This window comes from Jaculus jaculus, chromosome 14, assembly GCF_020740685.1.
Source record: "Jaculus jaculus isolate mJacJac1 chromosome 14, mJacJac1.mat.Y.cur, whole genome shotgun sequence".
In the NCBI taxonomy this organism is placed as follows: Eukaryota; Metazoa; Chordata; class Mammalia; order Rodentia; family Dipodidae; genus Jaculus; species Jaculus jaculus.
In genome coordinates, this window is record NC_059115.1 from 83,371,261 (window position 1) to 83,399,172 (window position 27,912).

Sequence of the window (27,912 nt, forward strand, 5' to 3'; positions counted from 1 at the left end):
GGCGGGCCACCTGCGTGTCCTATGATTGTCCTGATGCTTTCCTCCAAGCTGCCTGCCCATTTCCCTGAATTCTCAAGTGCAGCACAGGCGGTGCAGTTCAAATACACAGGCCCAAGGAGTGTTTGGGTTCATCTTGCACCACTCCCCGGGGGCTGCATGGACCTTCTCTTCTGCTTTGCTCTTACCCTCTTACTGTTTTGGGTGGGAGAGGAATGGTATTCACTGCTGTGTGTATTACAGTGGTTCCTCAGCCCCTGGCAGAGCTTCTTACGAGAATAGCAGAGCTCTGTCATGAGCCGTGAATCAGTAGGACCTCAGGAAGGGAGGCTGGAAGAGTTTCTGATGTGGGAGGTGCCATCCTCCTCTCCACAGAGGGGAGCTGCTTGTTTCTCTTTAAACTCATGGTGTTGTAAACACCTTCCAGGTCTACAGAGGATAGAATTACTGATGAGTCCCAAAAAATTGTTATGTGCAATCCATACATAAAGATTTCTCTTGTCAATGAGTCCCAATAAATTGTTATGTGCAATCAATACATAAAGATTTTTCTTGTCACTTATCTCATGGAAAGAGCCAGAAACAAGTAAGGTCCTCCCTTCGTTCTGCATATCCTTTGCTATTGCAGAACAAATCGTTGATGGGCAAGTGAAATCTTAAGAGGTAGTAGTTTATGAAAGAGAATTCAATTTAGTGAAAAAGAGACAGCCACTCAAGATAGATGGGAAGGTCACCTCTTGGGACTTTCATATGTTACATATAGGACCCTTTCCATTCACATTCACAGGTCATTGAAGATGGGCATTAGGATAGAATTGCTTTATAGTTTGTTACTTTCTGTCAGTCCCTCTTCCTTTCTTCTTTTGATTGCTGTTTGTTTCCTGCAATGGCCTTATCTATGCATCGTGGGGTGACTCCATAGTTCCATGCTGAGCTAAAGTGCTAGACGGGAAGCAGCTTGGTATTTGCCTGTTTACTGCCTCTCAACACACTACAGCTTTCCAACTTCAAGTGGCATGTGAATAGACCAAAAATACGTTTTTGGCTGTAACCCAGCATTTGGCTCCTGCTTCCCAATAATGCCATAAAATGACATGTCAAATAAATTCTCAGGAACTGAGGAGAACAAATTCCCTGCTCCATATAATTGTAGAGAAGGGAGGCCGACTTCAGCTGACCACCTGGCTGGCCTCTCATGGCTTAGGAAAACCAAACTGCAGAACATCCATTGGCAGTGCTTTCTAGATATCAGAGTTAGTTCTCTGCCTGATGGATGCGATTTCCATTGAAAGAGATTGGCACGGAGAGTTTATCTTCACTGGGGCTTTTGGATTCCATAAAACATTATCTTTACCTGTCCTGCTCAGTTGCCAAATAGTATTTATTATGAAATTTTTGAGCCTAGGTTCAGTTAGTAAACTTACAGTGCTAACAGTGGAATGTGTGTGTGTGTGTGTGTGTGTGTGTACACACGTGCATGTGTATGCTCAGGGCAAAGGTTTTCTTTCTCTGGAAATAACATCCTTAGCACGTAGGGTTGCAGCTGAAACAAGATGCATATTCAAATGAGGGTAAATAGGGAGCATGCATGTGTGTGTGTGTGTGTGTGTGTGTGTGCGCGCGCGCGTGTGCACGCGCGTGTTATGTGTGTAACATAAGGGACATCATAGAAACCCAGTACCACATGCAGACTAGGAGAAGCAGGGGTGTTTACCACATGCTGGAAGAGAGGCAGGTACATGCAAAAGCTGCCTTCAGAGTGGCCGGCAGTACAGTGGCCTGGGTACCAGGCTAAAGCAACCTGGTGGCTATCAGCCACTCGCTTTCTTCTGTCCCTGCCCTCTGCAGTCAGTGACCCACACTGGTTGAACCCAAGCACTGGCCAGAAACCAAAAGCCAGACTCCCTTGGTTTGGCCCTCAGCTGCCTTCCAGGGTAGAAGGCAGGACTTGGGAGCAGATTGGAGGGTACCTGGAGAGCCTCTGGCACATTCCTAATGTGTGTGCCAAGTTATTGCTAAAAGTGGCATAAGCTTCTCTATAGAAACAAAAACATTCATTTTAAACAGATTTATTGAGGCACAATTGGCATACAGTAAACAGTACATACACAAAGTAACAGCTTGATGAGTTTTGATGTTTACATATTACCCATGAAATCATCAGCGCAACTGAAATAGCAAATTTACCCACAACCCTCAAAATAACCTATTTTAAATTTAAGGTATTCCATGTGGTTTTTAGGAGGCTGTGGGAAAATGTTATGAAATCAAGCAATAGTAAGTACAATTTTAAATGCTGGCTCTGGAAAGAAATAAAAAACCAGAATCCAAGACTGTGCTGAAGCTTGTGAGAGGGGAGATGGAATAGCATAGTGGTAGAGCACTAAAGCTTGTGAGAGGTGACGTCACGGCGTAGCGGAAGAGCACTAAAGCTTGTGAGAGGGTGACATCACGGCGTAGGGGCAGAGCACTAAAGCTTGTGAGAGGGTGACGTCACGGCGTAGTGGAAGAGCGCTAGAGCTCGTGAGAGGGTGACGTCACGGTGTAGTGGAAGAGCGCTAGAGCTCGTGAGAGGGTGACGTCACGGTGTAGGGGCAGAGCACTAAAGCTTGTGAGAGGGTGACGTCACGGCGTAGGGGCAGAGCGCTAGAGCTCGTGAGAGGATGACGTCACAGCGTAGTGGAAGAGCGCTAAAGCTTGATAGTGGCGTGACGGCATAGTGTAGTTGTGGGGCACTTGCCTGCTATGCATGACGAACTGGATTTGATCCTTGGCACCACAAAGAAATTCGTCTCTCCATGTACTCAAGAACTCTGATAAAAAGAAATCCCCTTGTGGGGCTGGAGAGATGACAGTGGTTAAGGCACCTGCCTGTGAAACTTAAGGTCCCAGGTTTAATTTCCCAACATCCATGTAAACCAAATGCACAAGGTGGTATATCTGTCTGGAGTGTTTTTGCAGTGGCTAGAGGCTCAGGTGTGCCCATCCTCTCCTTCTCTATCTGCCTCTTTCTGTATCTCAAATAAATAAATAAATAAATAAATCTTAAAAATTAAAAACAAATCAGCCCGTTGGCACAGGCTGTGATTCCAGAGGAGGATATCTTGTTCAGAGGCAGCTGGGGTTACAGTGTAAGTTCTAGGCCAGAATGGGCAATTTGACAAGTCTCTATCCTCCACCTCCCCCTCCCCCCAGAAACAAAAAGCAAAAGGGGCTGAGAGTGTAGCTTGGTGATAGAGCATGGGCAAGGCCTGGTACCATCCCCAGTGCCACATACAAACAGACTTGTAGGAGCACTCTTTAATTGGAGTTTATAATAATTTAAAAAGAAAGATTATGACTTTGAAAAGTTTGTCTGGTCCGTCTTTTGCATCTGTATATTGCCAGATATGTAAAAGAGAACAAAACAAAACAGAAAGTCCATGAATCTGTCTGGTCTGAGTAGTTAGCATTTGAGTTTGAGAAAATCAGTGATAAATAGTTAGTTAGTTAGAACAAAACTGTAGATGGGAAGTCCCAGTGCACACCGTCTGTGGTGTCCCCATGCACGGTAGCACACCCCAGGCTCAGGACAGCAGCTCTGAAAGCCTCTGTGCCCAGGAAAGCAGAGGGCTGGGAGTGGGTGTGCCCTTGGTAACTGCTTGCAGGTGTCGCTGCGACCCCTGTTGAAGGTTCAGCATGTGCTTGGCCTTTTGTGTCAGTTCATTAACCCTCTCCAGACCTCCAGGAAGTAGGTGTCATTTACCTTCTCTTACAGAAGAATCCTGCAGGTGTCAAGATGGAGGGTAGTAAATTACTGAAGTTACTGCCTAAAGGCTACAAGGCTAGTAGGTAACAGAGCTAGGGTGGCGCTTCCAGCCCCCCCGCCCCCAGCCTCATACCACAAAGCAAGTAAATCAAACACACATCTTAGGACCCATTAGTAGCAGGTTGCTTGCTACCTATCTTCAGTGGATCGTGGGGCATCCAGAGTTGTCTTGGGGTGAGAACTGGCACCCACAGCCCTTGCTGTCTCAAGAGTCCTGTGTACTGAGGGCATTCAGGATCTCTCAGTGCTAGGGAAGTGGGGGGCTGGTGCTGGGTCCCTTCATCTGTCAGCAGAGGTGTGGTTGCCTCCACCACACGGCACAAGAGCTGTGAGCAGCCCCGCTAGCTTCTGTTCTGGCTTTCCCACCTACCAGGTAAATCTGTTCCCATGGTCTTTCACTTTTTCTACCTTCTGCCTCATCGCTCTTCCCCAGAGTTTTCTGAGCTCACTCCCTCCCACACTCCGCTGACGAATGATGTCCTCCTCAGAGGAATTTTCTTTGGCCACTCTTCAAATGTCATCTCCACCATTAACCCTCTCACCTTAGTCTTCCTTATAGCACTGATCACTGTCAGACATGGCAGCATCAGTTTGCAAGCTTTCTGGCCCTAGGATTTCTGCCTTTGCTTAAAAATTACTGAGAACCAGGCTGGAAGGATGGCTTCGTGGTTAAGCCAAAAAGGACCCAGGTTCGATTCCCCAAGACCCACATTAGCCTGATGCACAAGGGGGCACATGCGTCTGGAGTTTGTTTGCAGTGGCTGGAGAGCCTAGTGTGCCCATTTTCTTTCTCCCTGTTTCTCTGTCAAATAAATAAATAAAAATAAAATATTTTTAAAAATACTGAGAACCCAAAGAACAAACCCTTATACGAGTTTAACCATTTCAAATTTATCATACCAGAAAAAGCAGAAATTATGAAATACTTATTCAATGAAAAATGACAATAATAAGCCCAGTATATGTTACCATAAACAACTTACAAAAATGGCTTTACTTCTAAAGCAGTTGAGAAGCTTAGCATTGTTTTGTACTTTCTGTCTGTGTCTTCTGCTCATAGAAGACAGCTAGACTGCTAAGTAGCTTCTGTCTTTCCATCTGTTGCAATAGATTACTTAGGTAAAAGTTGATGGATAAAATCTGGCTTCACAAATACTTGTAGTTTCTCATTTTTCATGAAAAACATAGGGCTACTGTAATAGTCTTTTCATTTATAAACAATCTCCAATTTACAGTGACTCCCCCGTATGACTTTCCAACTTTACAATGGTGCAAAATTCATACCCATCTAGTCATTCTGTTTTTCACTTTCAGCACAGCGTTCAATAAATTGCCCGAGTCATCCAGCACATTGTTATAAACTCAGCTTTGTGTTAGAGGCTAATCTAAGTGCTGAACACATTTAAGGTGGACTAGTCTAAGCTGTCTCAAGTAAATATATATATTTTTAAATTTTTATTTATTTATTTATTTGAGAGCGACAGACACAGAGAGAAAGACAGATAGAGGGAGAGAGAGAGAATGGGTGTGCCAGGGCTTCCAGCCTCTGTAAACGAACTCCAGACGCGTGTGCCCCCTTGTGCATCTGGCTAACGTGGGACCTGGGGAACCGAGCCTCGAACCGGGGTCCTTAAGCTTCACAGGCAAGCGCTTAACTGCTAAGCCATCTCTCCAGCCCTCAAGTAAATATATTTTAAAAATCTATGATATTTCCAACTTGTCAAGGGTTTATCAGCACCATACTCCCATTAAACTTAAAGAAATTTTGTGTACTTGTGGCTCTTAACATTTTAAAACTCAACAAGTTGGGTTTTCAATATATTTATTTACTTATTTATTTATTTGACAGAGAAAGAGGGAGAAGAGAGAGAGAGAATTCGTTTGCAGTGGCTGGAGGCCCTGGCACGCCCATTTTTTCTCTCTGTCACTCTCAAATAAATAAATAACAAAAAATAAAGAAAGAAAGAAATAGGCCAAGCTTGGTGTTGCACCCCTTTAATCCCAACACTTGTGAGACTACACAGTGAATTCCAGGCCAGCCTGGGCTAGAGTGAGATCCTACCTCAAAAAAACAAAATAAATAAATACAAAATGACAAAGTAAAGAAACACATTTAAGCCAGAATGGGAATAGCCCTACACATCCAAGTCCACAGATATGTCCAGTCAAGTAGGCAGCCATGGGGCCTACCTGCTCACAGTGTCTCAATGTCATTAATCCATAATTTTGTGTTTATCTCTTAAGATTCATACAGGTTTGCAGCACCAGATAATCTGGCCTTGTCAGCCCAGCTGTGTTCCTTTGGATGAAAAACTCCTGCCTCAGCTTCTAAAGGAAGTGGGCTATGATACCCACATGGTGGGAAAGTGGCACCTGGGAATGTACCGGAAAGAATGTCTTCCAACCCGTCGGGGATTTGATACCTACTTTGGTAATGGAAATGCATACTTTACAAAAAAAGAAAAAAACTGCTCAGACTTACAGCCAGCTCTTAAAACACCCTGGTGTAATTCAATGGACTGACTGAGAACTGGAGCAGACTGAGCCAACAACCAACACCACAGCGGGGCAGCTTGCTAATGTCTCCTCCATAAACATGGTTCCTCACAGCTCTGTGCCCACAGCAACTCTGTTGCCCTTGCCAAAGTACTAAGTGCCACCTTAGGACCTTCGACGAGGTCATTGTCTATGTGTCAGAGACCACTAGGCCCTTTAGAACTTCCTTGTTTAAGGATAGGAGTCGAATTTCACATTGATTGCAGGCCCACCTGGTATCAAGAACATCTCCTTTACCCAAGTTCAGATATTGTATCTCCCCCTCACCCTCCCCCACCCCAGGCTGGATTCAAAGCTTTTCTCTACTGGGAGGGTCAAAGCACATTTTTTTCCTGGGTATCTTTCTCCACCTGGGAGATCTGCTTTTGAAATTGCTAGGTTAGAGAAGATCAATTTAAAAATGAGTAAGATGGGGAAGACAAATAACAAATAGTAATAAGATAATTAAACAGTATTTTATAAATTGATAGTCCTATCAAATAAGTGTTTTTTAAATATTTTATTTTTTAATTTGTTTATAAGAGAAGAGGTAAAGAGAGGGGGAGAGGGAGAGAGAGAGAGAAAATGGGTGCAATAGAGCCTCTAGCTACTGCAAACTCCAGATACATGCACCACATTGTGCATTTGGCTTATGTTGAACCTAGAGAATCAAACCTGGGTCCTTAACTTCACAGGCAAGTGCCTTAACTGCTAAGCCGTCTCTCCAGCTCCCTGCTTGACTTATTATTATTATTATTTTTTTTTGGTTTTTCAAGGTAGGGTCTCGCTCTAGACCAGGCTGACCTGGAATTCACTATGTAGTCTCAAGCTGGCCTTGAACTCACAGCAATCCTCCTACCTCTGCTTCCTGAGTGCTGGGATTAAAGATGTGTGCCACCATGCCCAGTATGCTTAAATTTTTTTTACGTGGTTTCTGCAGCCCAAACTCAGATCCTCATGCTTGTAAAACAAGCACTTTTACCACTGACTCATGTCCCCAACCTTCTTGTAGATGTTTCTTGAGTTGTTCATTTTCATTCAAGCTGGTGTGAAAGCATAATTCAGTAAAAGGGGCGCAGAGGCCGCAAAAGACATCAAAGCACATGGCTCTGTGATGCTTCCTTGAAGCTGGGGCTGAAATCAAGATTCCGGGATATCAGACATGAGGGCACACATCACCTTTCCCCATCCGGGGCTCCAGCAGGTGTTACTCATCAGCTGTGGCCTTCTTTCTGGCTGAACCTACCTCTGCCTCTCAAGAGCTGGGACTAAGGGCATGTGTCACCATGCCTAGCTGCCACCTTATTTTTTGTTATGCTCTGAGACATCTATCCAGCAATTCTCCAGTGATGGTTGAAATATACTTACAAGGTCATGCTTTTATTATCACAATCCACATTCAGTTTTAGGACATTGTCATCACCCCCCAGAAAGAAGCCAAATCCCATTAGCATTCATACTTCATCTCTCCTCAGCACCTCCAACCCTAAGCAGTTACTCATGATTTTCTCTATATAGATTGTTCTGGACAGTTATTTAAATTGAATCCTAATATGCAGCATAACTTCTCTTAATCCATTAGGAAAATGTGAAACTTTTGCAAAATCAAAGATTACTTGAGAGAATTTATTTACTTCTGCCCTTATGTCTTATTTGTGGGCTAGGCAATTGATATATGAATAACAAAACTGAGATCACTATAAGTAGGAAAATCTGCATTCAGTGCTAGGTTTTGATCTGTTAAGCCAGGTCTAGAGAACTTGTTTGGAAAGGTTTGTATCTTTCACCAGTGGGTGTCAGCATCTGACTAAAGATGACTCCTGCTAGAGCCAAACCTATAAATAGCCCCAAAGCCAGGCTTCCAGCTTCAGTGACAACAAATGACATTATTTGAATCCTATGCTTATTTGTGTGCTACAAGTGAAAACTTGTAACAAATCATATTAACCACCTAATCTTTTCCCATTAGATGGTTTTAAGAGATTAAGATGTTATCACTTTTACTGAATTTGAACCCTGACTTTTAAAAACTATATTTCCATTGACTCACCCACTTTAAGAGGTATATGATAAAGCCCATGGTCTTAACTTGAATAGAAGGGGAGTTGAATTTTTACACAATAACATTTTAATGAGTTCTGTTATCCAAGATAGAGATGTTAAGAAATGTTGTTCTGATTAGCCTTGTCATTTGATTAGCCTTGTCACGGGTAATCAATTGCATTAGGCAATTAAGTGTTGAACCATTCATTTGCTTAACAAGCTTTATGCCATGGTGACTGTTTCTGGGCTCCATTCTTGCAGGGTACCTCCTCGGTAGTGAAGACTACTACTCCCATGAGCATTGTGCATTTATTGAGGCGTTGAATGCTACACGATGTGCTCTTGATTTTCGAGATGGTGAAGAAGTTGCAACAGGCTATAAAAATATATATTCAGCAAACATATTTACCAAAAGAGCTACAGCACTCATAGCTAACCATCCACCAGAAAAGGTACGCCTTGTTTCTTTTTTAAAAAACATATTTATTTTTATTTATTTATTTGAGACAGAGAAAGAGGGGGAGAGAGAAAGAGAGAGAGGAGAGGGATGGAGGGAGGGAGGGAGGAGGGAGGGAGGGAGGGAATGAAGGAGGGAAAGGGTGAGAAATGGGCATGCCAGGACCTCCAGCCACTGCAAATGAATTCCAGGCGCATGTGCTCGCTTGTGCATCTGGCTTATGTCGGTCCTGGGGAATCAAACCTGGGTCTTTTGGCTTTGTAGGCAAGCACCTTAAGTGCTAAGCCATCTGTCCAGCCCATGTCTTGTTTTTTTTTTTTTTTTTTTACCAAAATCTTAAGGTAGCAAAAGGCTATTGTTTAGGGGAAAAAAAAACTGATAAATTTTAGGGGGATCATTTTTAAAAAAATCTTAGAGCATATCAAAATTAACCTGAAAGGGAAGTTTATTTAAGGTGAAGATTCCTGGAGCCTACCAATAAAGATTTGAGGTTTTAGGTTGGGAGAAATTCATGCAGCATGCATTTGGCTCATTTAGATCTTTCGCATTCCCTTGTTAATTTTAGAATCAGTTGGTCAATTTCTACCCAGAAAAATGAGGATGCTTGCCTGGATTTCAAGTTCACTGCCATGGTAGACCAACTTGAGAATGGTCATCTAATGACACTGAGTCTTTGAATTTATAAACATGGTTTTCACATGCATCATGTGGGGGCCACTGTGTATGTCATGTGCTGACATATCTATAGATAAAGGAAGAAAAGAGTGAATAAATAGCTGTAAAGCCAAATTCTCTGGATTTAACATTATTAGGTGCTTTTAAAATAGAGCAGATATTTGTGTCAGACCTTAGACTCAAAAGATGACTGTGGGGCTAGAGAGATGGCTTAGTAAAGGACATTCTCTCAAATGTTCAGGAACATGTAGGTTTAAAATCTATATGTGAAGTAGTATTTCCGGTAGTGGGAAATCTAAGAAATGGGCTCCTTGTCACATTCCATGGATGAGAGGAAGCAGGTGGGCCAGCTCAGCGGAGGTGGGGGAGGCGGGGACTGAGGACGACAGGAAGCCAGGGGCTTGCAGCCAAGGGCAGGACTGTTGTGTGCCGCGTACAGACATAGTTTAAGTCCAAAAGAACAAGGTAAAGTTTGTTGTTGTTGTTTGTTTGTTTTTGAGGTAGGGTCTCACTATAGTCCAGGCTGGCCTGGAATTCACTATGTAGTCTCAGGGTGGCCTCGAGTTCAGGGAGATCCTCCTACCTCTGCCTCCCAAGTGGTGGGATTCAAGGTGTGTGCCACCATGCCAGGCTAGAGGGTAAGGTTTTAAGGGAACTGTTTAGTAATCTTTGAGGCAGGCACCATTTTGTACTGTTTATTTTAGCAAAATAGCTTGGAGAAATGAAGTAATTTGCTGAAGGTCACAGGGCTATTGAAATCTAGACTTAGAATTTAAATTCACACTCTCTGACTCCAGCTTCTCTAGTTCATAGCTACTACTAAAGTGCAGAGATTTTTTTGTGTGTTCCAGTTCATGTTCAACTTAATGGTTCTAGTCTTGATCACCCAGTATAATAATCTGAAAATTTTGAAAGAAATACTGGTGCCAAATATTGTGAATTATTGGTCTTAGGTAGCACCCAGTCACTGGTATTTCATCTCCCCACCCCCTTTGCCACACACACACATCTGCGAGTGGGTCTTCTGTGCAGATACTGTTGACAACCATCGTGCATTCTCTCACAGGCAAGCAGGTTTTACAGGTTTGTAGTCTGACAGTACCTTAGTTATGCAACAATGGTAATGTGCTTACAATAAAATTGTATTCCTATTCAAAACCATAAAGTGTTCTCTCATGGCGCCCTTGGATAAGAGGAAGCAGCTGGGATGAGATAGTTCTGTGTGGGTGGGCTGGTTAAACGAGGGTGGTGGGGAAGGTTGGAGCTGAGGGCAGTAGTAGGCTCCAAGAGCTTGTTTGCTATGGCCATGGAATGAGACTAACTGGCATGATGTTACTCCTAGGTAGTATTACAGAAGCTATCAGATGAGAAATGCTTCTTGTCCAACAGGGTCTGCAGCATTCTGAAACAATAGCCATCATTCTCAGTCTCCCCAAGCACAGGCATAAATGAATGAAGTAATCAACAGTGGAGTAGTAACCAGCAATATTTTCATAAGACAGCTCATGTGGATGTTTACACTTTCAATTTTCAATACAACGATGTATCTCACCGGTTTCAGGAGCTGCACTTTTCATCATCTTATCCCAGTGTTTAATCTAATTCTGTGCTAGTTGCTTGGGTAACATTTACAGATTGTATCATAGACAGCTTGTTCTAAGCTGAAAGACATTAAAGGAATACATATGAAGTCCACAGGCCAAATAAAAATTGCACCTATTTTTAAAGAGCACTTGAAGGGAAAAACAGATGGCGCTGTTCTATAGCCACCGAGTTGCTAATATTGGACTCAGAGATGATGGTTACAGTCACTTAGGAAAGGATGTCTTCCTCATTTTATACTGGATGATTCTCATGGTAACACTCCAAAGTGAACATGAGATATTCATAATATATTTTCCTGTTAACAATACTCCCACAGGGCTGGGGATAAGGCTTAGCAGTTAAGGTGTTTACCTAAGAAGCCCAAGGACCCATGTTCGACTCTCCAGATCCCACATTGGCCAGATGCAGTAAGGTGAGGGAAGTGCAAGGTCTCACATGCCCACAAGGTAGCACAAGCATCTGGAGTTCGATTGCAGTGGCTGAGGCCCTGGCACACCATTTCTCTCTCTCTGTCTCTGTCTCATTAAAAAATGCCCCCATAGCACTTTGCATAATAAGTTAATATTACCTGTGTCCCTAATCTACTTAAGGTTCCTAAGAAAATGGTAATTTATAATGGAATACTTATTTTTCTCTGGCACAGTTTGGGAAAAATATCTTAATTTGGATGTCAAAAATATAATAATAATTTTAAAACTTATTTTCATCTTTTCCATTTATACTTTAAACCAGGAAAACATGCAACAAAATAAAACTTTCTTTTTCACTGATAAAGTTTTTTTTTTTTTTTAACATGGCAAGGGTGTTTATAGTATAGACCATAGATCTTAGGAGCCATGTAGTATAACAAGAAAAGGCAAATGGCTGGACGCCTTTAATCCCAGCACTCGGGAGGCCGAGGTAGGAGGATCACTGTGAGTTCAAGGCCACCCTGAGACTACATAGTAAATTCTAGGTTAGCCTGGGCTAGAGTGAGACCCTACCTTGAAAAACAAAAAAAAAAAAAAAAAAAAAAAAGAGAGAGAGAGAGAGAGAGAGAGAGAGAGAGAGAGAAAGAAAGAAAAGGCAAAAAGAATTCTTGGCATCTTAAATATTAATATGCTGGGAACCTTATGATGACAAGATTTGGGGTTTATGTGATATGTATGTATTGTGGGAGTTTGAATGTAAAATATCTCCCATGCACTCATGTGTTAGACTAGTTAACCCTCAGTTGGTGGTACAGCTTGGGAAGGCCGGGGAACCTTTAGCAGGTGGGTTTCTCTGGAGGAAGTATGTCACGGGGAGTGGGCTTTCAGGCATACGGCTCAGCCGCATTTGGTGTCCCTCTCCCAACTACCTCCTCCCTGCTGATGTGATAATATGATGATGTCATGCCAGCTTTCTGTTTTCTGCCATGCTTGCCCTGCCAGGTTGACACTTCCTTTTGAAATTGTAAGCTAAAATAAACTCTTCCCTAGCTGTCTAGTCAGGTACTTTGTTGTAGCAATAAGAAAAAAAACAATAAAGAAAATTGGTACCAAGAAATGAGGCCATTGTTATGGTAAACCTGATCCATGTGGCCCTTAATCTTTTGGAAATGGTTTGTGGGAGGAATGTGAAAGGATTTGGAATTTAAGGTTAGAGAAGCCTTATAGTGGCAGAAGCAGAGCCATTCTGCCAGGAGTTTGAAAGACCTGAAGGCGAGAGAAATACGGGCTTTGAAGGCTCAGCTTCAAATGAGGTTCCAGAGGGGAACAGGACTCTATTAGGAACTGGGCTAGAGACAAGTCATGTGATTTCTGTCACAGATACTGAATGCATTATGCCTATGTCCTGAGAACTCAAGTACGGGTAAATTTAAATATAATATTTTTTGCTCATATTTATTTATTTATTTATTCATTTGAGACTGACAGACAGATAGAGAGAGAGAGAGAGAACAGGCATGCCAGTGCCTCCAGCCACTGCAAACGAACTCCAGATGTGTGCTCCCCCTTGTGCATCTAGCTAACGTGGGTCCTGGGGAATCGAGCCTCGAACTGTGGTCCTTAGGATTCACAGGCAAGCGCTTCACCACTAAGCCATCTCTTCAGCCCAGTAAAGGTGAATTTTAAAGTAATGGACTAATGTGTTTACTGAAAGAAATTTCAAGGCAGAAAAACATTGATAATGAAGGAGTTCCATATTCTCAGGATCACAAACTCATGTTTAAGAGTGTGAGGGCTCAGAAAATGGTTACCCCTAAGTGCTGCCCTGTGGCATTCTAGGCATTTTCAACTGAACTCCTTATATGACAAACCATGGAAGAGAATTCCTCTTCAAAGCTGAACATAAAAATCAGAAACCCTGCCCCCAAACTGGCTGTGAAAAATATTGCTCCAATACTCCCCTGGCATTCTGCATAAGAGCTGGCTATAAAGAAATGAAAAGACCTACCTTGTCTGAAAACAAGTTATATGATGCTCATTTAGGGGTTCCTGACCCACAGGTGGGAAGAGGAAATGCTGTATCATAGGAGCCTAGACGGGCCTTTCTGGCTTCCCCACTCAGTGTGTTCCCACTGTCACATCCTTTTACCATGAGGTCTCCACGCTGGGCTTCCTTGATGCTAAGCACAACAGTGGACTGATTTCCCCTGCCTTTGGGTCTTCATTCTGATGGCTCCCAGTCATTAGAACTTGAAATAAGTTAGTTTTGCTGTTCTTTTATTGACCTTTTTTTTTTTTCTTTCTTTAAAATTGAGAACTGAGTATATGAACATACTATAATCTGGTCTTGTTCCCATCACACCCTGTTTTGTCCCCCTCCCCTGACCCCATTCCACTGAGGAGCCTCCTTTTGGTAGGTAGTCCTCCTTCTGTGTCATGGTCTCATTCCTTTTGTCTTCCTCTGTCCTCTGTGTCAAAATGGTGATGGGCTCAGACCAGTGCAGGTCTTATGTGGGGTCATCCATAAACACCGTGGGGTTGTGAATTCACCAGTCAGGCCCTGTCACGAGAACAGAGCCCTTCAGCACGCAGTTGCACCCTGTGGCTCTTACATTGTTTCTGACCCTCTTCCATAGAGTTCCCTGAGCCCTGGAGGGCTGGATAGATATCTCTTTTACTGTTGAGCTCTTAATCACCTCTTAGTTTCTGCTTTACTGAGTTTCGGGTCTCCGCAGTGTCTGCCACCATCTAACTAAGGTACTCAGGCTAGCAGTGAGTACAGGACTCAGGTTCAACCCTCCACTTCCTCTGCAGTGTTTCCTGGGCCCCAGCAGTGTGATAGTGATGACTTGTCCAGTGCCCTTCTTGTCACCTTGATGAGTTTTTGGTGTCCTTGGTATTTGAAGGTTTTCTAACCAAAAGTAAGAACAGCATTAATCAAAGGGCACATCCAGAAGGCTTTATTTTATTTTATTTTTTGTTTATTTTTATTTATTTACTTGGGAGTGACAGACAGAAAGAGAAAGAGGGAGAGGGAGGGAGGGAAGAAGGGAGGGAGAGAGAGAGAGAGAGAGAGAGAGAGAGAGAGAGAGAGAGAGAGAGAGAGAGAGAGAATGAACATGGGTGCATAAGGGCCTCCAGCTACTGCAAACACTCCAGACACATGCGCCATCTTATGCTTCTGGCTTATGTGGGTACTGAGGAATTGAGCCTCGAACCAGGGTCCTTAGGCTTCACAGGCAAGCGCTTAACTGCTAAGCCATCTCTCCAGCCCTCAGAAGACTTTTTGATGGGCAAAATGTCTCCACTTACCCAGAGAACAGTGTAAGCTTCCTTTAGGGTCTATGACCTCCCAAGCTGTAGACTTCTAACTTGGTTGTCAGTACCCAGCATGGATTTCCTTCTCTGAGTGTCCATTTTTCCAGTTAACCTGCCTTTTCTTATGTGTTTTCTGCGGCTCTTGTGACTGAGGAGGAAAGGTATTCCACCATTCCCATCTGCTTGGGAAACAGCTCTGGTAGAAGGGCGGGGGGCGGGGGTTCTAAAAATTGGATGGCTCTTGGAGGTGGGCCTCCAGTTTCTCATATTCCGGGATTGTGTTACCAGATGGAGTATGGACACGGGATGATCGGAAATCTGATTTTTCAAGAATTTATTTTAGAGACAGGGTCTTACACTGTAGCCCAGGATGACCTCTTCTGGATATTTCATATAAATGGATTATACAATATGTGTTTTTTTTTTTCTAATTGGTCTTTTTGTCTTAGCATATTTTTAAGGTCCATCTATGTTTTAGTAGTCCAGTTGCTTTTTTGGCATATAATGCTGAAAATATTCTGAATTTTATTTATCCATTCATCAGTTTATGGACATTTGGGGTTCTCTACTTCTTGGCTGCTGTGAATAGTGTTGAGATTAATATTCATCTAAGTTTTTGAATGCGTATATGCTTTCATTTTCCAGGAATGGAAATGCTGGATACTGTGACAGCTATGTTTAACAATTTTGAAAGCTGCCAAACTGATTTTTCAATGTTAACCTATATCATTTTACATTCCTACTAACAGAAAGTGACAATTCCAATTTCTTCATAGCCTTCTCAACATTATTGTTATTTTCCATTCAAAAACTATAACCATCCTATCTCAATGTGAATTTTGTGGTACATTTCCCTGATGATAATGAGGTTGACCATCTATTCATGTGGTGATGGACATTCCTATATCTTTGGGAAAACATCTATTCCAGTTCTCCATATTTAGGCTACTTGTCTTTTATTATTGAGTTGTTTATATATTCTGAATTTGAGTTCCTTATATATATATATGACCCCAAAATGTTTCTGGGCATTCTGTTGGCTGTCTTGATATTATTTTTATTAACTGTTAAATCTGGACTGTCCCATCCTTTTATATTTAATGCTTCTCGCCCTCTTAATCTCGTTCCAGCCTCTGTTTCTGTACCTTGCGCTGCAGTCTGTCCATGAGCCCCTCCAGGTCCCTGAGGAATACCTGAAGCCGTACGACTTCATTCAAGATAAGCACAGGCATATCTATGCAGGCATGGTGTCCCTTATGGATGAAGCAGTGGGAAATGTCACCGCAGCCTTAAAGAGCCGTGGGCTCTGGAACAACACAGTGTTCATCTTCTCCACGGGTGAGTTTGTTGGTAGGAGACAACTCTTGGCAAAGGCAAGGACGAGGTTCAGTATTCAAGATGAACACCCATGGGAGCAGTTAGTATTTCTTTAGTAAAGTAAATGCTAGCTGCAGTTGTGGAGACATAATCACAATGAAATAAAGATGTGGATAAGGATAGAGAATTACATGCTTTTGCTCCTTTCCTCCAGATTTGAAAATATGATGGGGATGTTTGGAGAGAAGTACTCATTGAACCAAGTCAGTATGAATCGTCATCACATAGACACTGGGTGGTAGGTTTTCTGGTTGGCAGATGCCAGAGTAGCTTGTTTTCACTCTCTGCAGCCCCCTTCCATGACTGTCTTTGCTATTGGCATTGCGGAGACAAGTTGTAACACCATGAGGACAGGTAAGAAGAGGAGCTGTATCAATTACTTTATTGTTGCTGTGAACATTACCCCCCTGGAATGACTTAAGAAAGGGAGGGATTTGTTTGGGGCTTGTGTTTTTGAGGGGTTCATCCTGGCAGAGTAAGCAAGGAGGAGCCGGAAGCTAGCTCGTCACAGAGTCAGGTGGGAAGCTGAGGACAGGAGCAGGCTAGGCTATAAAATTGAAAGGCTTGTCCCCAGTGACTCATTTTCTTCCAGCAAGGTTTCACCTCCTTAAGGTTCCACAAGTGTCCCCAAAATCAATACCAGCCATGGATCAAGTATTCAGACACATTGACCAATGGGGGACATTACACCTTCAAACTACAATAGGAGCCAACTAAACTTAGATTATTCTTCATTATTATGTATTTATTTATTTATTTGAGAGAGAGAGGGAGGGAGAACGGGTGTGTCAGGGCCTACAGCCACTGCAACAAACTCCAGACACATGTGCCAACTTGTGCATATGGCTTATGTGGGTGCTGGGGAGTAAAATGGAGGTCCTTTGGCTTTGCAGGCAAATGCCTTAACTGCTAAGCCACCGCTCCAGCCCTAGTTTTTTAAATTAATTTCATTTTATTTATTTATTTTTATTATTAGATATGGACATATTTTGTATGTAAACATCACATGTTGGTATCATTCTTTCTCTCCTCCCTGCCTCTTTTCTGAAGAGGTCTTTCTTGTTGGGGAGAGGCAATGTCTGTGTGCAAAATGTCCCAACTTGTGGTTCTAACAATCTTTCTGTCCCCTCTTCTACAAAATTCCCAGAGCCATGTTGGGAGCATTTTAAGTCTATTTCAGTGATGGGCACTTAGGAGCATCTAGATCTCTGGCTTGGTAGGTGTTGAGTGTCCTCAGGGTCTATCTCCTTCACCCTTGTGCTGATATCAGCTTAACTAAGAAAGCAGCATTCTTGCCATTCTTGCTCATTTCCCCAATTCCTCTGTGGTTTCATGAGGTCCAGTTCCCATTCAAAACCACCACGCCTGCCCACACACTGACCACGCAGGGAACTCAGACACAGGGGGTGGGAGGAGCCCAGAAATGGGTCCAGCCTACTCACTCCAGACCCCCGCGCCTCCTCGATTTTTTTTTATTTTCAATTTTTTTTGATTAACAACTTCCATGATCATAAAAAAAAAAGTCCCATGGTAATACCCTCCCTCCTCTCACTTTCCCCTTTGAAACTCCATCCTAGATTTTTTTTACTTAAAATTGTTTTCTGACAATAAAATCCATACATATTCATGATAGAAATAAAAAGGAAGAAAGAAAATTCCTAGCTGGCCATGATGGCATTCGCCTTTAATCCTAGCACTCAGGAAGCAAAGGTAGGAGGATTGCAATGCTTTTCTGATTGATAACCTGTTATATATGTGATCTCTACCTCTGCCCATTAAATACGAGTTATAAAAATTTCTCTGTAATACCTTTGGTGTAGATCTTTTTTATTCATTGTGCTTAATACTCAGAAAGCACTTTGTCAGGGGTACTGAAAGATGAAATTGGGAAATTTACAGGAAAATGGATGGATCTGGAAAGAATCATATTAAGTGAAGCGACTCAAAATCAGAAGACCAAAGCCACATGTTCCTTCTGATATGTGGGTGTTAGCTAATATTATCTATTTATAACTGTGTATATGTGGAGAGGCAAATGTGGATAAAACCTATAAAGATAGAAACATACATAAGAGTGAATATAAAGTGATGAGCTGCAAGGGGGCAAAGAAGGGTATAAAGCACAGGAGACAAGGAGGGAAGACGTACAGGGAGGAGAACTGGAGGACGAAGGGGTGGAGGGACAGAAGGCGAAACAGGAGTCAACAAAAACAAATCGTACTTGAAAACACCAGATGAATAATACCTAAATCTCTATATGCCAACTAAAAAAACTAACAATAAAAAGAAAGTACTTTATATATGAAAATGCAAAACCTTTTGTTGCTATCAGGTTCACATTGCTGGTGGAAATCACCTAACCAAGAACAGCTTATGGAAGAAAGAAGTTTATTTTGGCTTACAGCTCAAGGGGAAGCTCCATGATGGCAGGGAAAACAATGGCATGAGCACTCAGCCCCTTCCAAAGAGTGTGCATTCTTCCTGTGGCCCCAATGCAGGTCAATTGGCCCAATCTCAAAGGTTGTAATTGCTCAATTGCAACTGAACAGGCATCATTTCACCCAAAGATTTTTTTTTTTTCTGTGCCATATCCCTCTGCTCACACTAGTAGGGTTTCACTGTAGCCCATGCTGACCTGGAATTCACTATGTAGTTTCAGGGTGGCCTTGAATGCACAGTGATCCCTCTACCTCTGAATCCCAGGTACTGGGGTTAAAGGCGTGTGCCTCCATGAAGGCTTTTGTTTGTTTTGGAAACAGTTGTGTCCCAAGCTGGCTGTAGTGCTCAGCCTCCTGGGTGCTGGGATTACAGGTGTGGGGCACCATGGGAGTGTCAATGATCTTGATTTTTTCATTACATTTCTGATACCACAAAGCTGTTGCCATGCTGAGCTGCAGTAGTAACCTACTAGGGAGCCCAGGGTGTGTGTGTGATGGAGGAGGGTTGTCTATTTCAGCAGCCTTGTTACTTTAGAACCATCCAGATACTGTGGAAAAGGTTGAGTGTGTAAGATCTTTTTTTCCCCTTTCACCAAGTGTATCCTTCAGGAGAATAAAGGGAAGATGTCTCATATGCAATTGCTTATAGGGTCTCTTATGATCTTGGAGTCTCTCAGATTACTTAATTGGAAGAGCCTTGTATATCATTTTCTGATCAGTGGTGGTACTGAAGGCCTGTAGAGGTCTCTAAAAAGAGTCACTAAAAAGGAAGCCAGGATGTTTAGCACTGATTTAATAATCATTCCTGCAAAATCACAACTGTAAAAGTTAGAGATAAGAATGTTTTTTCGAAAGTAAGCCTTTATTGTAGAGGTGACAATTACACAATTCTAGGACAAGTCGTTTCCTGAGCTGAAGGGCACATGTATCATTGACGAGGTAGGAAGTGCTTAGAAGTGAACATGGTGGCTCTGAGACAGGTAAAGATCCCGAAATGGTCTCAGAACAACAGTCTCAGAACAATACTGGAGTCAAGAGTGCATAGAAAGAAGTGGAATAACTTTTTTCATGATATGTGAGAATAAAAAAAATAGCTTAAGATCAATATTTCTTTTGTTATATGATGTCAAATATGTATGCGTGACTTTTAAAATAGGGAGTTATTTCATAAACATTTGTAACATTTTATTTAGCCAAGTCAACAAAAATAGTATTTGAAGCTTCTCACTGAGAAAATGGAGATTACCTTATAATAGGGCTGTTTTATATTCCAGTACTATGATATATCACAGGTTACTAATCTTGGGACATCTTTGTCTTGTTGGGTTAAAACCAGCCTGGTTCTGTCTACATATTTTTATAATGCTGCTGAATTCAGTTTACTTGGGTTTTATGTGGAATTTTTACATCAATTCAGAAATAGGAGTGGAGTTAGTGGTTTCTTTATCTCTGTAGGGTTTTGTTATCTTAGTTAAATTCATGTGATAAAATAATATTGTTGGTTTTTCTTCTCTTTTTCTAAGACTGGACTAGTTTTCTGAATGTTTGCAAGATATCTCCTAGGGCTTTCTTTGGAGGCATTAAAAATTTATCTCCATAGTTTAAAGTTTTTCTTAATAAAATCTAGGGATGGGTCTCTGAAATGTTTTGAAATTAATTTTGCCTGAGATACAGCAGTTCCTTCAGTATATGTGCTAGATTACTCTTCACTCCAGGAAGTTTTCTGTGGTCATATTTTAGCTTATTGCTTTTGTTCTGCTTGATTTATTTCTCAAAAATATCTTTTAGGTATATTTATTTACTTACGTATTTCTTTGAGAGGGAGAGAGGTAGAGAGGGAAGGAGGGAGACTAGGCATGCCAGGACTTCTTGCTGCTGCAAACTAACTCCACATGCGTATGCCTCTTTGTGCATCTGGCTTTACGTGGGTAGTTGAGAATGGAACCCAGGCCATCAGGATTTGCAAGCAAGTGCCTTTAACCACTGAGTAATCTCTCTAGCTTTCAAAAATATCTTTAATTAATAAGCTAAATCGAAAATTCAGCTCTTATCCTTTTTTGGCCTTTTGGCTTTTCCTTTGGTCTCTGGCATTCCTCTCTGTGGCCAGCTGAACATTTTTATCATTTTATTTCTTCTGTTTGGTTGCCCCAATGGAGAGGTGTTTTTTTTTTTTTTTTTTTTTTTTTGGTTTTTCAAGGTAGGATTTCACTCTAGTTCAGGCTGACCTGGAATTCACTATGTAGTCCCAGGGTGGCCTCAAACTCACTGCAATCCTCCTACCTCTATGATTGGTATTTTTAGTATCTTTGTAACCCTTTCTCTTTTTTGTCCCAGTTGTTTCCTTTTCTCTTAAGCTTCTTGGTAATAATAGTGGGCACTGTCTGTTACATCTTGACTGCATGCCCAGGCCCTGTTGCCATTTTCTTTTTCCTGGTACTTGAACATGATGTAAACAAAAGCTTAAAATTGCCTTGCGAGATAGTTCTGCGCAGTCCCTATTTGACCAAGGGAGAAACCCAGACCTCGAAAAGTTAGGTGGTTTGCCACACGGCAGACAGACGGGAGAGCCAGGCTCTCAACCCAATTACACCTCAAGTCAGCATCTCATTAACCCATTGTCTTTTTGCCCGTCATGCTTTGGAAATCTCATGTCACTGTCCTTTATCTCTGCTTTTGGCTTTCTACACTTCTGTGCTCCCAGACCCATTCTTTCCCCCATACCTTTCTGAATAGGACTTTTCCAATCTTCATTGTTATGCCGCATCATTGACAGTTACATACTCTTCTTGTGTCTGTAGGTGACAAACAGTTGTCTACTCAGAGTGTAAGAACATCTGTTGGCCTATGGTGACTGTCTCTGGGCTGATTCCTCCTTACATCTATGGCTTGAGGTCAGCTTGATGTACACAGCTCGCCGAGTACCTGTGGCTTTTAGACAGGAAGTGTTCTATACTCGGCTGACCTTTGATGACCTACAGACGTTTTGTTTCCTTCTGGCTACCTGGTTCTTTGATAAGCTCCTGGATATAGTGACCTGACTGTCCCTACTGTCATCCACGAGACATGCCTCAGTATATATAGCATGTGCCCTGCTGCCCAACTCTTCTCTTTTCCTGTCCTTGGCTGTGGTGACCTCTAAGCTCATATAGAAAGATATAGAGGTCAACCTTTGACCACATCCAATTAGCATTGCCTTTGCTCAGGTAGGTAGAGTGGCTCACCTCCAGGGCCCAAGCCATGTGGGCCCGCCCTGTTACCGCAGCCCAGCTTCCTTAGCCCTAGAGTTTGTGAAAGCTGTTTCAGGATTCTGGCAGTGTGAGCTATCTGCTGTTTCTTGAGCTGAGCTGAGTCTTGTTCTGTGTTTGTTTTGGGCTGACTAGTGACTAAGACAAGAGGTGCCCTTGGCTGTTGGGAAGACACTATTTTATCTGGACTCCCATCACCTCATCGCCTTATCTTTCTAATTGCTGAATTCCAGGAATCTGCACAGAAATCTGACCCTGAATAAAGTGAGTTGAAATGAGAGCCAATTCTTGAGTTAAAAGTAGGTAACCTGACGCTAAAGAGAAAACAGTGGTATCCTCACATAGCTGTTACACATTTCTACCAGTTCTTATCAGAGTAACTGGTCTCACTTAGCTTAGCCGAGGCTTTGACTATAAGGACAAACAATTTGCATTTCTTTCTCCAGAGATTTTTTTCTGTATTTATTGATAATTCATTGCCTGAAAGTACAATTTAATAATGTGCTATGATGATGTGATTAAGTGCCAGGAGAGAGGACCTACATTGGAGTCGCAGAGCATAGGTTTATCGTTTCCAGTTTTCTCACCTACCTCACTTAGCACTGCTCTTCCTTATAAGAATTTGAGTAATTTATGCATCCAGGCCAGTAAATGTTTGGTCCATTAATATAGAGAACCTTGCAGTTAGCTAGCTTCTTACTGCCAAGCTTGTGTTTAGTGTCAGGGGCAGGCAAAGACATGGGTTTTAGGCTTTGATGTTTGCAGAGCTGATTTTGTTTCTCTTATAATCCGAGAGAAATCCATGAGGCCTCGTGTTTCTTGTCATTTCCCTGCTGTCTGAGTGTTTAAGGAGGTCATTCTAAGTGTGCCATCTGGAGAATGTGGCAGCAGTGTTTGATAAAACAGTTCCTAGATGACAGCTACGTAACACTGAATGTACCCTAAATGTCACAGAATTGGGCACTTTAAAATGTCTAACTTTTTGCAATGTGAATCTCACCTCAATTTTATTTAATTCTTTTTTTTTCTTTTTCTTGAGGTAGGGTTTTGCTCTAGCCCAGCCTGACCTGGAATTCCCTCTGTAGTCTCAGGGTGGCCTCAAACCCAGTGATCCTCCTGTCTCTGTCTCCCAAGTGCTAGGATTAAAGGGTGTGTACCACCACACCCAAGTAAATTCAATTTTCTGTACTCATCACACACCCACTGAATCAAAAATTTAGGAGTTGAGGCCTATGAATTTTTAACAATAGTCCAAGTAATTCTTTTATACACAGATTTGAGATCCTTTGAGCTGAGGTAAGTCTTATTCAACTCTTGGGAATTTACCTAACCAGGAATAAATATTGCTTTATACACACACACACACAGATGTGGCTGCCAGAAACTAACTGAGTATACAGTTCAACTTCTCTCAGGTAGCTTTCATTTCAAGAAAAAGCACCCATTTCTAGAAATAGGTTCTTTAAAAAAAAAAAAAAAACAAAGATAGTAACAATGTTAAATTCAATTGTTCTGCTCTTTGCACCTCTACTGATGTACATTGCAACATTCGTTGTTTACTGTTACTTTTAAAAATATATTTATGAGAGAGAGGGAGAGGGATAGATAGATAGATAGATAGATAGATAGATAGATAGATAGATAGATAGGATGCACCAAGGCCTCTAGCCACTGCAAACAAACTCTAGACACTTGCACCACCCTGTGCATCTGGCTTGTGTGGGTACTGGGGGGATTAAACCTGGGTCTTTAGTCTTTGTAGGCAAGCATCTTAACTGCTGAGCCATCTTTCCAGTCCTGCTGTCACTTTTGTGGCTATTGTATTTGCATTGTTGGGGATTGAGCACAGGGTCTCACACATACAAAGCCAGCACTTTACAACAAGATCTAACAAGGGCTACATCTCTGCCCATGCCAGTCTTTCTTCAATATGTGATTAAAACCACTCTTAACGAGTACTTTCTGTCTCATTACAGACACATGGCTATGTTCTTTTTGTGCAAAGATGACCCTTCTTTATTCTTCTTTGACAGCACAAGATCAGAGTTCAAGTCCCAGCTTTGTTGCACATGAATTTTATAGACTGGCTCAGTTTCAGTCTACAAATGGGCTGGTTGTCCATGCCTTCCTGTGCATTCCTTCACTCGCATCTGCACAGGCAGGAGTTACCTCTGGTGGTGGAGGGGAGACGCAGGATTAGGTTTTTGCTTTAGACTTAGTGTGAAGAGTGACTGGAAGCAGGCAGACCTTTTAGGAAGCTCTGGCAATAAAGAGGGGTAAGAAGATACAGACAGAAGAAATGACGGAGATGAGAACGTGGGAGAAGTACATAAGGGAACTTGGCTCAGCAACTCTCTCTCTTAGAGTTATCGTTCCTAGGAACGTTGATGGCTCTGTAGTTCTGTGGTGTTTTGGAACTTTTGTCAATGCCGAGGAGCCATTCCCTTCACTGGGGTTGGGATGCATTCACAAGGAGCTGGGAAAGGTGCAGTTCACAGCCAGTGCCATCGAAATCCACATGGCGATAGAACTCAGTCCATGGATTCACAGTGCAGTGAGACTGGGCTGGAACGTGTGAAATGGTTCTGGCTGCTGTTCTCACTTGCACTGCATTGCTCAGGCCAGCCTGCACAGTGGAGAGGGTCCCGTTACCCTTGAGGAATACCGGGTCCTATTTAATAGCATGTTTCTACTTAGAGTAATTTATTGCCAAACTTTTAACTTACAGTACTTACGATCTGAGCGCTCTTGAGATCCTATGTGCTTTAATGGAGTGAAACAGAAGATCCTACTTATTTCCCCTAAACCCTAGGTCCCTCTCGCCCTCTCGTGCCGAATTCCCTTCGAAATAAGTAGCCAATAAATGGAGAGCTAGCTTCTTCTATTTTACATGTGCTTATGCAATTGGAAAGCTTACTCAAACTTTATGGAATTCCAAGCCAAGAACAAAGTCACCTGATTTCTAGGAAAGCAGTCTGGCTAGCTGCTTCAAACTCTTAAATGACTTTCTGTCAAGTCTTAGGAAAACCTGTTAAATGAATAAATCAGATTATATATCCATACTACCTTTCTCCTTGCAATTGTGCATGTATTTAACACATGTCTTTCAAAGAGGAAAATAATAATACATGCCTTAAAAGTATAAGGCTAGATTGACCTTTTCCCTATCCAGTCATTGAACCATATCACCTCTTGAGACTTTTAAAAAATACTTTATGTATTTATTTGAGAGAGAGAGAGAGCAAATAAGGCAAATAGAGAGAGAGAGAGAGAGAGAGAGAGAGAGAGAGGATGAGCATAAAAGGGCCTCTAGCCACTGCAAACGAACTCTAGATGCATGTGTCACCTTGTGCATCTGGCTTATGTGGGTATGTGGGAATTGAACCTGGATCCTTAGGCTTTGCAGACAAGTACCTTAAGCACTAAGCCATCTTTCCAGCCACCTCTTGAGATTTTATATATTAATGTCCACACCAAGAACATGATGGAGCACTTAAAATGTTTACATGTAAGGTCATTTTGGTCATTTTCTTGAGTGCAAATAAAAATCAGTATACTTTAAAGGCCAAGGACAAGTTTGTATTTTCTAGGACAGACCACTGAATCCACAACCCTGGAGCCTAGGACAAGGTTGCCTCTCAACCCTTATGTTCATCGGATTGTCAGGGTTTCATTATATTGCTTAATGTGCAATAATATCATGTGGATATTTTGAATTTTCAGCAGGAGAAACATGAAGTAATCAATATTTTCATGCTTCTGTGAGAGGATAGCACTTTGGCCTTTCTGTGAGTTTGTAAGTAATGGAAGATACATATTAACTTGAGCATATTTATTGACTGAATTGCAAGAAACTTTCCAATTTTCTGGGGCTTATGTACTTTTGCTTTGTAGTCCATCTGAAAGGTCATGCTTCAGATGGGTCCATTTCTTATATTGTGCATTCCTCTTGGAGCTCACTGGAGCCACAGTTCCCTATGAGGTGGGAGGAAGATGATATTGCGCAGGTCTCACAGGAGAGTGAATGGAGATGAAGGGTAGATCCTGCAGAGGTAGAAGCAAGTACACAGAAACCACAGGTACAGTTAGAAGAAGGGGGAAAATTAAAATCAGGCCACCACAGCTGCTGATGCAGGCGTTTACATGTCTGTCATCTGGTACTGCATCTGCTGTCACCTGCAGCAGCCTGACCAAATATTTAACAATACAACAAGCACTTCTCAGGACAGGCTTCTGTTCAATCCATGTCTGTGGGCTCTGCAAACAAATGTTATTGCATACGTTATAGTCTGGACTCCTTGGACAAGTGAGCCTTGTCTAAACACAAGGAACTATGCAGGGCTTTTCTGAGTCAAGCTTCTGTTGACTAGAGTGGGACCAGATAAAATGAGGAACTAGTTAGAAGATACTGGTGAGACCTGTAGCTCTGAGAAACCCATGGAGATGGGTAAGAATGGCAGTTTTCTCTGAGCAAACATTTATTTTGATTAAATTCAGGGAGGTGACTTAACTTGGTGTTGCTCTTCTCTCTTAGCCCCTTTTCAAAAGAGTTTAGAGTCTTAAGAGGCCATCTTATTTTAGAAAGATAGCAAGGTTCAGTGACGGACTAGTTTACTCAGGAGGAAGATCGCCTGGGTCCAACCCTTAGCACTCCCGCTGACCTTATGTGATCTCTGGTAAGTGTTTTAGTTACTTTCGCTCTAAGTTACAGAAGCAACTTAAGTGAGAAAGTGTTTGTTTTTGCTCAAACTTTTAGTCATTCATGGCAGAGAAGACGAGTTCATGGTGGCTGAGGTCTGTAGTGGCAGGTGACCAGAAAGCTGGAACTAGAAACATAGACCCATCCCTGGCGCTTCACAGCCTCTCCAAACAGCACTGCCTGCTGGGCCTGCGTGTTCAAAATCGTGGGCCTGTGGGGAGGCGTTTCATGTCCAAGCCGTAGCAGCAAGCCTCAGACTTCTCATAAGCCTGTTTCTTCTTTATGTAATGCGCATTATAAGTGTACCTGTAGATAGAAGGGCTGGGCCCGCGTTAGTTCCTGACGCATCCTTCCTAGTGCTTCACTCTTGTAAGCATCATAGCAGATGGCTACAGAGCAGACCTTTTCAGCACTTGTTACCAAACTTGGTTTTTTCTTTTCTTTTTTTTTTTGGTCTTTTGTTTGTGTTTACTTTGTTTTTCTGGGGGAGGAACAGTCCTGTTTGATCCGTATAGTTTTTGCTTCATCACATTATGATTACTGGGCTGTTTGTTAATGCCTGTGTGCATTCATTGTTTCATCTACTTATCAACTGCCCACCTACTAAGGGCTACACTCTCTGCGAGGCCTGGGGGCACGGGGCTGATCCTCTACAGGAGAAAGTGGTTTATGACCCAGTTGAACTGTCTGCCAGTGGGCATCAAGAGTGCCGTGGATCCCCCTTCTCACTGAGGATGGTTAGCAGTCTGGTGCTATTATTATGACAAGCTTTTCATCTGTGTTTTCAGCATCTGTCTCCTCAAAATCATGAGGAATTATTTTTAAAGCAGTCTTTTGCCCTTAAGTTTGATCACTGAAAATATGTTTTGACAATTTCATTATTTTCTGATACTTTCTTTTGCTCTATATATTTCTTATAAGTCTTTGTTATGTCTAAATTGAAGATTTATCCTAAGAGTTACTGGTCTTGCTGTTTAATTCTTTTCTTCATTAATTACTGAAGTAGTGAAGTTAAAATTCTGCTTTTAATTAACCTTCTTCTTTTTGAGAAACTTAGGACCTCAATGAAGTTAAGTAATCAAAATTGGAATATCATTCTTTTTTAAAATTTTTTGTTTATTTTTATTTATTTATTTGAGAGCAACAGAGAGAGAGAGAGAGAGAGAGAGAGAGAGAGAGAGAGAGAGAAAGAGGCAGATAGAGAGAGAGACAGAGAGAGAGAGAATGGACACACCAGGGCCTCCAGCCACTGCAAATGAACTCCAGACGCTTGTGCCCCTTGTGCATCTGGCTAATGTGGGTGCT

At 42.1% G+C, this 27,912-nt stretch overlaps 1 protein-coding gene across 1 annotated transcript in view; it reads left to right on the forward strand.

Annotated features, from left to right (window-relative positions):
* The window catches only part of Arsb (arylsulfatase B), a 177,204-nt gene that overhangs the window by 11,938 nt on the left and 137,354 nt on the right, over positions 1–27,912 (forward strand). The window contains exons 2-4 of the mRNA XM_004651448.2: positions 6,050–6,236; positions 8,645–8,835; positions 15,979–16,186. Coding sequence (XP_004651505.2) covers positions 6,050–6,236; positions 8,645–8,835; positions 15,979–16,186 — 586 coding nt within the window. The remainder of the gene's footprint in view (positions 1–6,049; positions 6,237–8,644; positions 8,836–15,978; positions 16,187–27,912) is intronic.